The 11,326-nt window shown below is 39.9% G+C and overlaps 1 protein-coding gene across 1 annotated transcript; it reads right to left on the bottom strand.

Moving 5' to 3' along the window:
• Positions 1-210: 210 nt before the first annotated feature.
• On the bottom strand, positions 211-6,882 carry LOC145422685 (PAN2-PAN3 deadenylation complex catalytic subunit PAN2-like). Its single transcript, XM_080294288.1, has 22 exons — positions 6,480-6,882; positions 6,217-6,386; positions 6,011-6,128; positions 5,812-5,889; positions 5,479-5,734; positions 5,049-5,337; positions 4,775-4,871; positions 4,535-4,645; positions 4,284-4,403; positions 4,062-4,190; positions 3,749-3,948; positions 3,483-3,625; positions 3,198-3,304; positions 3,003-3,101; positions 2,777-2,905; positions 2,383-2,520; positions 2,236-2,295; positions 1,897-2,145; positions 1,609-1,752; positions 1,331-1,510; positions 1,130-1,223; positions 211-797 (listed from the first exon to the last, which is right to left on the bottom strand). The coding sequence occupies exons 1-22, from the start codon at positions 6,744-6,746 to the stop codon at positions 613-615; spliced, it is 3,363 nt and encodes a 1,120-aa protein (XP_080150414.1). The 5' UTR covers positions 6,747-6,882; the 3' UTR covers positions 211-612.
• Between the last annotated feature and the right edge of the window lie 4,444 nt (positions 6,883-11,326).

The raw sequence follows: 11,326 nt of genomic DNA, 5'->3' as shown, positions 1-11,326 counted from the left end.
TACTAAAGATTATTTTTTTTAAACAAGTCAAAGGTTTCCATGCAAATGTAAGTGAAATAAAAATATTGTAGTAGTGAATGAGACATGCAGTAGCAACGATAGCATAATGCCAGAAATGGTATACGCATTGCAACAGATTCAAAGGTGGATGGTGAAAAGAACAAACTAAATTAATTGTTAAATTTAAATGATTCTCTGAACATCCATGGATTATAGTTTCAATCTATTTTAATCAAGATTTTCATGGATTCGTGCACATTCTCCACTTCCTGGTATCAAACAACAAACATTTTACAGTGCTCAGGATGACTTCATCTACATGCAACAATTTTGACTTTTTCCTTCTTTTTTTTTTTTTAAACAAAAATGCTTCAAATTCATATTTTGAATGATCACTTTCCCCCCTGTAAACCTCTCTGATATAAAAAGCTTACATTTAGATATGATAAAAACAACTGAGTCACTGACTCAAAGCAAATAACTATAAAATATGATACAAAATAAGCAGCCCGAGCATCTTCAGGTCATGGTGTTGCTCACAGTCCCATCACAGAGGGAAGCACAGCAGCACCCGTGGATGGAAGGAGAGTGCATTCAGTCCACTCAGACGGACTATCTCATGTCCGAATCTGGGACTTTCCAGTTCAACTGGAAGCCTTTGTCGTAGACTTCGTAGAGCACTTTCGTCACGTAATGCTTCCCTCCTTCCTGATACAGCTCCAGGTACTTCCTGTAAAGCTTCAGGGCCGTGCATGAGTCCTCCGTGCTGTCGTGGGTTTCTCCCTGGATGTTGAGGCCTGTGGACATGAAAAAAAGGTCAGGAATGATTAAAATGAAAGTGTTCAGCTTCAGATTACAGTGTGGATATGAGGAATTGACACGTACGCTTTAGTGCATGAACTCAAAAAAGCCTCTAAATACTTTGTTGTTCAGATTTAATTCCAAGATGAGTTTGATGACAACTAAAACATCATGAACTATACTGACTTCGGTAACATGAGCGGATTGTTCAGTTTACATATTTGGATCCTAATCCCTCTCACTGTAATAATGTGATTTAATTCGATTAAAGACTCATATTTGGATTATTTGGATTTGATTTTGTTTTTTTTTGTTTCTACTAACTTACCAAGAAAATACCAAGCAAGGAATTTCAGAGAAATCATCCTCTTGTAGGGCAATCGGAAGAGGTCGACGGTGTCGATAACTTGATCTTTGGGAACCTTAAGAAACAGAAAATAAAAAACATTAAAATCAAAGCACATCTATAAAAAAACATCTCTAAACTATATGAACTAATTTGAAATATATAACAGATGAAATAACATACCACTAAATTAATGACACGAAAGTCATTCTGCAGGCCGTGGCCGACGAAGCGAACTCCTGCATTGATGAGGAAGCGTAGCTTCAGGTAGGTCGACTTCAGCGTGGTCACGTGCTTAGAGGATACTGTGGCATCCAGGTCTCCAGGTTCGATTCCAGAGTATTTTGTCAAATAGTCGACCACCTGGAAGAACAAATTGACAAGTTAGCGGGTGGATCCTTGAAACATTATATATTCATTCTTTTAGGTCATCGTGGTCTTTTCTCTCTGCAGCTTCTCACCTGCTCCTGAGTGGAGATGTAGTCATCGATGAAGGGGACCCCCTCGTTGGGTCCCTGACCCCTCACACAGGTGATCCTGGCCACAGACATCTGACTGGGCGTGATGGTCGATTTGGTGCCGTCGCTATGCAGCACTGCTTCCTCCTGCAAACGCACACATTCAGGGGTCAATTTTGTTTTAAATACTTGAGTCAGATTAGCTGAACTACTGAAAATATGTATTAGGAATATTTAAAATTGTTTTTGATCCTATATTATAATTAATGATGGTATCATAGCCAGACTTACCTCACTGAGCTTTACAAACTCAGCGTCCAGCCCCACCAGGTCACCAGCCTGCGGCATCTCACTGACTGTGAGTGGGATGAAAGTGGCGTCTGTCTTGCTCTGCTTCTGAGTCCGATATAAGTCGGATTTGACTTCAGACTGATTGTGCTGAAACTCACTGCGGAGGTCGTATTTGGTGTGGTAGTTTCTCTTGGCGTAACACAGGATGGCTGGCACTTTCCAGCTCACATCAAACTGTGCAGCCTCAGTCTGAAAACAAAAGGAGAAACATTTTTAAATGACTGCACACATTAAAGTTAGCATGAATAAACAAGCAGGAATCTTATCTAGGATCCTTACCTGCTCAATCGGCTCAATGAGGAAGTCATTGAAGAGGTACCACTGCTGGCGAGAGACTCCCTGAAATAATAAAATCATTTTGAATGTTAAAAATGAAACTTTTTGTAGTCAGCAGATGTCAAATTTTCTTATCTAAGCGTCGCTCACCTCTTTTCTTTGATGGTAGCTCTCACCCACTTTGATGTGTGCGACCAGATTACCACCCGCGCCAGTGTCCAGGATGTGCGGCACCGTGGCCACCAAGTCATACAGAGAAGCTCCCTCCGCCTGTTCAGCAGCACTTAACTAGTAACAGAAAGTGCAAATAATTGTAAGATAAACTTTTTCATTTCACAACAGTTGAGAAATTCATGAGTTACAGAAACAAAAACACTAAAACCAACCTATAGTTCAATATCTACAGATTAGTGTAATAATGTTTTAAAAATATTGCTCCTGGAAATATGGTTTTAATCTTGAAGTGAAATTTTAACTTGGTGATGAAACGTTACTCAATTATTTCTTCAAGTGCAAAGATCAGCTGAAAATCTAAAGTCCTCACCTCCTCGCCCTCAGGCCAGCTGCTGATCTCCAGTCTCTGACTTTTGCTGAGGGACATCTTGAGAGTGGCGGGGATCCACACGTGACGCTGATCCTGATCTGTCTTCTGCATGGATTTGTTGAAGGCGTACTATAAAAACAGAAACATGGGCAATCATGTAAATAATGAACAGATAAATCATTACTTTCTTTTAACTGTATTTAAACACGGTGAATCAGTGGCTTACCTCGGCCTGAACCTTCCAGAATTCAGCCTCTTTGCTGCTGTTCACCTCACAGTTTATCACCAAAACATCTGGGAGACGTCGAATGTTGCGTGTCTGCACCTACAGTGTAACACAAAGAAATGATTACCCTGCACAACAGGTAACAATCAACCATAAATGAATTGTCATTATGAGTGAATGAAAGCTGTAACTCACTGTGGGCTGATACTTGTCACAGTTTCCACACCATGTGTGAGATCTCTGCTGCAGGCAGATGCTTTTCTTCAGGATCTCAGCAAAGTCGTGCTCCTTTATTCTTTCTCCTGAAGTGTCAAAGTACAATGAATATCAGTGTATACATCAAATCAAGCAGATATTTCCCTCTGCTCATTCAAAAACTAAATTAATTCAAACCATTATGTAATCATTAATAGTTCAAGTTTCAAAGACAGAGTAATTCACAGTCACAGATATCCATGCTCTCAGTGCTCTCAGACTCACCTTGAGAGTTGGGGTAATGCATGTTGAACAGCAACATGAGGGAGGAGTAGACTGTTTCTATGCCACAGAGACACGGGCTGCGGTTCTCAACTTCAGAACAAAACAGCTCTCTAATGACAGAGTCGCCAGGGGAGCCCAGAGAACTGCAACACAAACACAAATCAGTTTCAGAAACCAGAAGGAAAACTCTGCATTTATAAACAAACATAATGATAAGACTGGGACAGTGTCCAGTAAGAATGCAGGTCAACAACGATGTGTTTTACCTGCTCCTGGTCGTCCTGTAGGCCCGTGGATCCTCCTGCTCCTGTGTCTCCTGGAAGAGCTGGTAGAGGATGAAGTGATTCCATCTCTGGATTAAGCGACCTAGCTTGACTGTTCCTGTCGTCTCCTCATAGTTTGAGAGGATCAGGCCCATCTCTTTGGCTTCAGGGACGTTTCGAAGTGCTCTGAGGAAGTTGCTGGCCTTAAGGAAGAAGACATTAGAGGTTACTTTGGGCAGTCACAACAAAATGAGATTTCAAAGTAAGAGCCTTGTAATCCCCAACAGATTGAAAACAAAGAAAGAAAGAAACTTACCTGACATGGATCTCCTTGTGACAAATCCAACATGTGGAAGAGGAAGCCGAGTTCACAAGCCAAACAAAACTCCTTGTGGCACAAATGATTCTGAACAAGGCAGCGAACTGGCTCCAGGAAGTATAACACCTAAGATGCAAACATAAAAGACCCATGGAACATTTGACAAATTGTCTCATATTAAAAATTAAATGTACACATTGTGAACCTTCAGCTTCTTACCTGGATCATGCAGTTACAGTAGGCGTTGGGAATCTGCGGCTCCAGGCCAGCAAACAACGTCCTGTTGTAATGTTTGAAGTCAAAATCTTCCCGTCCACGTTTAGAGTATTTAATTGTCACCTGAAGCACAACAAACACATCTTCGTCACATGCTTTGGAAATCAAAGCTTGTAGCAACACTCTAGAAATTGTTACATCTTAAAATTAACTGTATCTCTATGAACACCAGGGTGAAACGTAGCAAGTCCAACCTTTCTGTACTTTTCGGGAACAATGTGAAGGAGCGGCTCTTCATCACTCTCTGTTGGAGATTCAGGGATGTGGTTGTAATAAACAGGTGACCCTTCTTTATTTGCAGGGACCTGCAAACAACAAACAGGAAAAAAAACTTAAAATACACCACGTGGAGATGGGTTTAACTTTTTTTGTAAATTTATTACAATATTGTAAAAATGACAGTTTAAAAGAGAAACAAGTTTTTTTTTACATACCTGGTTACAGGGGCAGGCAGAAGGATTTTCCACATAACTGTTGAAGCCAACAGTTTCAATAGTTTGTGGGATTTCTGGGTCCATCCCAAGAGCCCACCTGTTGAAAAGAAACACGTTTTAGATGGAAACCTTTAATGGGAACTACGTGAGACTCTAACCATTTATATCAACTGGGGAAGACTCGACATTATCTTACAAACTTTTATTGAATCTGAAAACAATATGTATGAACGCTCTAATGCAAACTCTTCAGTCTCGTTAGTGATTGTGTTACCTTGAGCTGGGTGTAGCCTGGGCAGTGGGGATGGGAGAGCAGGGCTGCAGGTTATGATTCCAGGCCAGCTGAGGCTGTGCATCCACAACGCAGGGCTCTCTGGAGTAGACGTTAAACATAACGTCCCAAGTATCGGACCAGAGACGCACACATCCCCCCGAATCTCCAAAGGCTAAGGCTTGTTTGCTGGATGAGACCTCAAAACTTGTGAAACAGTGGCCGTTTGTGTTGACGTGGAAAATATCCGCCATGTTGGCGAGGCCAGTGGGCTCACAGAACTGACACTCACCTGGAAAAAGACACAGAATGCAGGCAGTTATAGCAAAGCCACAAATCACACAAAGAAATTGTGTGTCACATTTATTGGCCAAACATAGTAAGACTATGCTACAGAAAACTGGACTAAAGAATCCTGAAGCCAGCTTCATACCTGTCTGTGAGATGATTGCGAGCCGTGACGTGTAGGTAGGAAGGAAGCGCACAAAGAATGGATCCACATGCACCCAAAGGGGGGTTGCAGCTCGCATCATGCGGAGGTCATACACCATCAGGAAACGTTCATTCAGCCCTCGGCTGGAGAACCCACTCACAGCCAAAAGGTTTCCGTGAACATCAAAGTCTGACAGGCCGCCAGGAAATGCGTCAAACTTTTGTGTCCTAAATGTGCGTAAGTCTCGAAGGGTCACCTGTTATCAGCAGAGGGTCAGTGTTAGAGAGATATAAACCAAACCTCATCAAACTGATCCAATCAGGGGATACTTACTTTGCCAGAAGGGTGCCCAAAGACGAAGAAATGATTGGTCTGACGCATTATTGTCACTCCAGGTGCCTCCACTGTGAACTGGAAGGACAATCAAGACAGCAGACAGTCAGACACTCGCTGTGAAGTCAGTTGTATGATGTGCCAGTGGTGTAAGCATAGATAGTTGTGGATTTTGATAAACATAAGCCTGGTGTCTTACTTTTTGAGTTTCTTGAAGTGTGTTCATGTCAATTTCAACCACATAGTTTTGTAATCCCCCCATGAGCAGCATGTTATCAGTCATGAGGAGACTGTGCATATCAGCTCCTTTCTCCATCCTGCAAAGCACCAAAAATGGCCATTAATTCAATAACATAAGGAATAATTTCACAGCTTCAGGTCATCAACAGTCAATGTAACACTTACCGATAATCAAACATGACGAGGCCTCCACGAGTGTAACATCTGAGGTTGCACTCAGAAAGGAACAGCACGCCTGTTTCCAAACTCTGTATGTGTCTGATGGCATCAGTTGCGTGCACTTGGAAAGAAGAATAGTGTGCCATCGTAGGTCCAAGGAAGGATTTTACATGACCCTAAGAGAAGAGCACAAATATTATTACAGAGTGCAACATTTAAGGTGAATGTAGAAGAAACAAACTCTGCTGAAGCATCATTTTGGCTCTTACCGTGTAGTTTCCCATCCAGAGCATTTCCTGCTGCTGGTCAAAATGTGTTGCAGTGACGGGGATGCCAGCTTCTGAAACTTTACTGTGCAGCTCAGAAAAAATCCCCTTCCTTACGTGCACAGGTTTAGGAACGGTCACAGCCAGCTCCTGTGTGTACACTCCCACGTCTTGGTGGAGGTTTGGATTCAGATATGAGTTCATGGAGGGTTCCAGTCCCCCAGGAGTCCACCGAGGAGAGCAGTGAGGAGTCCAGTGAGGAGAGTTCATAGTCCTGTGATGGTTGGCCCAGTATTCACCTAATCTTGTGCTGAGAGCTTCAAAAATCTTCTTGAGTTCAGCTAAATCAGCCTGCAGAGGAACTGGAACTTCTGTAAATAGTAGTGGAGAGAGCCGGGTATTTAACCTCCACTGGGATTCAAGGCGGTCCTAAGAGTCGTTGACTGTCCCTGTATTCAACGTTAGGCTCACAGGTTTCAGGGTCTGAATCAAGGTGGGTGTGGCTGAGTTTACATGAATACAGGTGTGAATTCTTTGGGAGACGTGGGCATCGTGTCATCATTAAGCCCACATTAAGGTGTCAGAGGGGGGTCGACCCAGTTTTTGCCTGAGCGTGTTGTTTCTGAATTGTACCAAGATAATGAGTTTGATCAGACTGGGAGGACCTCGTTTAGCACGCTTAATCCACACCTTGATTAACAGCCGTCGTCAACATGTCGTCAAAAGCACCAAATTCCTTGATGTCCGAGATGCACCAGATGTTGAGTTTGATTCTTCTGAGCTTCTCCAACAAATCTGCTGCATGTCGGACGACAGTTATGTTACACATATTGTAACAAACTAACCATGATTTAATCAATTAAGTGGTCCTTTAGCATGACTGTTGTTAAAATTCACTGGATTAATGTCAGAGTTCAGTCTTGATCCTGTGTATCCAGGTAGTTGTTGTTCTGAAGTGGTGATCAAAAAGTTGTGGAAATGGATCCATATAGATGAAAAAGATTATCATCAGTGGTGAATTCAACATTTCAGTAACAATTAAAATAAAAATTTACTGGATTAATCTCAGAGTTCAACATTGATTAAATAAAATTAAAGTTTTAAACTTTACAGGTTTTATTTTCTCATCCAATTAATGAAAAATACAACTTTTGGTTTAGTCCTAGCTGAAACCATATAATCCAAATTTGATGCTCTCATTGGTTGAGTCAGTTCAATTGAAGCTGATAGTTGACTGTTGATTAAAGATAGTTTCAGCTATTGTCTGTTATCTGTTTCCGTGGTATTGATTAATCTTGGAATGGTGATTGTTTGGTTTTAATTAACAAAGGACCATCAGCACTTATCCAAACTGCATTTGTGTGAATAAAATAAATGACAACCAACATTCAAAAACACAAAAATTAGCATTTTTATTGATTTCATCATGTTCCTGTTTCCATCAGTTTATTCAACAAACTAGCTATAACAAGTTTATGATCTTACAATAAAGACACTTAAGTCATTTTCCTCAGCCTGTGCTTTTCTGGGTCAACTTCCTGTTTCATGTTTGACCCACTCACCTGTGTCACAGCAATAGAACATGAAAATTTAAGCTTTTTAACTTTTTTAGCAAAGAATTTAACTCATCGGGCGAGGAAATAAACCCTGTGTAGCCTTAATTCAGCTTTTAACATGTTTAGTGTTACTAACAAAGAAAAGATCCACAGACATGATTTGGGCCGAAACAAAAGAAAAAGTCTTTTATGGGGCAGGCTTGTTGGAGACCAGGCGGGGCTCATTTATGATTCACACCTTGATACCAGCTTGAAACCTGTGACCCTAAAAAACAAAGACAAGCTCAACGACTCTCAGGACCACACCAACCATAAAATTAAACAACAGTTTGTCCCATTTTTGGAAAACATCTTTTGCTCCTGGAGTAAAATAAAACAAATACTATAAAGATTAGTTTCATGTGGTTTGAGCGACTTCCTGTATCTTTCCTTGTGGCAGCAGAGTTAGAGAAAGTGTGCAGCAGATTAGTTTGAATTTCAAACACAATTTTTCTAAATGTTGAAAAATCCTGAATATTTAAATACTGTTTAAGTCTTCTCTGATCTTTTATCTGACTTACACTGCAGCTGCCATCTTGTTTTTAAAAATGACTGCCCTCCAGGAAAAATATAATACATATATTTGTATTACATGAACATTGCCAAGTAATTTACTGGCTAATAACTTATATTTATCAATTACATTTAGTACATTTAGGACCTCTGAAGGGTAACATCCTCTAGTGTCTCAAAAATGTTTTTACTTGCTGGTTTGACACAACCTGAGCTGTGATCTGATGAATGTTAACATTCAGTTCAACCTTTATCCCATTTATCTACATTATATTTCATCCATATGCACAATGAAACAAATTGTTTATACATTTCTCATTTTACTCAGCTTTTCAATCAGGTCCCAATCAGATATTCTTTCATTGATGTTTTGAATATGAGAGAGGGATCGAAATAATAATGATCGAAAGGTTGCGCTCCCGCTCTGTCTCTCTGTTTCTGCTCATCAGGAATAATTCTGATCAGTTATGGAACAGCAAAACTGAGCTGAACTTGTCGGTCTTGCATTCACTGTAATGTACGGTTATGTTGGTTGTTGCTGTAGTTTCCCTGCTTTGTTGTTCTCTTCTTGCATGTTTTTCCCCTGGCAGGTGATCCAGTTAATTTTAGTGTCTTTTCTCTCTGTTCCATCTATTTTCTTTCCATTCTCCTTTGTGGAGCCTCTTCCCAACTTCTCTCGTCTTTCTCTTCCTTGTCCACCGGTCCTGTCTGTTTAGATTGTAGTAATTTAAAATAAAATAAAATAAATAATAAAGATCGAAAAAGCTATAATAATAATAATAATAATAATAATAATTATTATTATTATTATTATTATAATAATAAAAACAAGATCCATTCGCGCAGGTACATTGCTACACGCGCAACTTAAGTTGGTGATTTGGCGTCAGTCCCAACCATTTCTAACAGACGAGCTCATCCTTATAGAAAACCGTGTTGATTCTCCTGCAGCATCCTCTGATTTATCTGAACTGTCACACTGTTTTCAGAGAGAATCTTTTATAAAACTTCTTACACTCTTGTGTGTGTACGCCGCTGCTTTGCGCTGCGTTTGGCTGGGAATTGCTGAAATTAAATGTTTACATCTTTGTATATGAATCACATGAATTAGCGCACTGTACATCACCCAAAGAAATTTCCACTCACACGGGTAAATTCATCATAAAACTAACATTGCACCTCTTCGGGTAACCACGAAAGCAGCTTAAAGAGGTTTTTGCGTTGCCCGGACTGATACTAAATCTGGACCTGGATATCAGCTTCACACCAGCCATTCGTAGTGTTATAAGTCTACTTCACGATCTTCTGAAGAGTCCTGAGTGTTTGGTGACTTCTGACTGACTTTTAAGTTTAAACAATACTCTGGCACGGAAAAGGTTACGGCTTTCTTTGGACTTTTATACCCCTGAAAAAATGCTTCCTCTCTCTCACAGAATCTGTTGATTTCGGAGCCTTGAACTGGTTCAAAGGCCTTGACTGTCTTACTCGCCACATATTGACAACAATATTCGTACTGATTTATTTTAGTATTATTATCGATATTACAATATCTCTGAGACTGTAATAGCTCGTTTTTAAGCCTCCCAGTTATCAGTATTGTGATCACACTATTGCTTTAATATTATTGAGACTACACAACACATTCATCCCTGACCTCCACATATCCAGCTGAACAGGATTACTATACTCTGTGTAGATTTACACATTCTTTCGTGGAACATTGAAATAACTGTGTTGTGTAGTTTTTTAACATATCTACTGGATCATTACTAACTGTATGTTGAGTTTTACTTGTAGAGTTGTTGGTAAGACCAGACAAGGAGCTCGAACAATTTCATTTTATGGTTCCCAAAACAAAACAAGCCGAAAAACAATGAAAATAATGTCAAAAACGTTTAGAAACAACTGTGTGGAAACGGTAAGAGTGTGCAGATCATCCAGCAGAGGGCACCATTATATCAAAAAATCGTTCAAATGTGACTTAAAGCTTTATTAAATGAAGCATGTCTATTAAAGTATAGTTACTACTTTTGGTGGTGGCTGTAAATGCTGCACTTGAAGCACAGTCCTTACCAGTTAGAGCATTTTAAAGATGTCGAGGTGAAATATTGAGGACAATTTTTTCAAACTTGCTAAATGTGTCATTTATAGAAGAGAAATAACAGCTTTTGAAAAACTTTACGTTGATCTGAATTCTGAGAAAGCTACAAAAATCCAGCTGGAAAATGAACAGTGCAACAGATTTCACAGAATCTGGCGGAAAAAAAACAAACTAAATTCATTGTGGTTGGAATCTGTTTTAATCAAGATTTGCATGGATTCATGCACATTCTCCACTTCCTGGTATCAAACAACAAACATTTTACAGTGCTCAGGATGACTTCATTTACATGCAACAATTTTGTCTTTTTCTTTAAAAAAAAAAAAAAAGCTTCAAATTCATATTTTGAATGATCACTCGCCCCCCCCCCCCCCCCCCCCCCAAACCTCTCTGATATAAAAAGCTTACATTTAGATATGATAAAAACAACTGAGTCACTGACTCAAAGCAAATAACTGTAAAATATGATACAAATTCATTTCCAGTGTAACTAAATTGTCTGCTAAGCACCTCAATAACAGAAGTCACAGCTGCATAGAGCTGCAATAACAGAGTCACTGGATGCATCTGTCACACTGCTTGTGAGCTATCCTATTGCAGCTGTGTAAAGTAACAAACTAGAATCGTTAAATGCAGTAAAG

The sequence above is a fragment of the Astatotilapia calliptera genome, chromosome 20 (genome assembly GCF_964374335.1).
Source record: "Astatotilapia calliptera chromosome 20, fAstCal68.1, whole genome shotgun sequence".
In the NCBI taxonomy this organism is placed as follows: Eukaryota; Metazoa; Chordata; class Actinopteri; order Cichliformes; family Cichlidae; genus Astatotilapia; species Astatotilapia calliptera.
The sequence above is the reverse complement of the archived record's forward strand: the minus strand, read 5'-3'. Positions and strand labels throughout refer to the sequence as shown.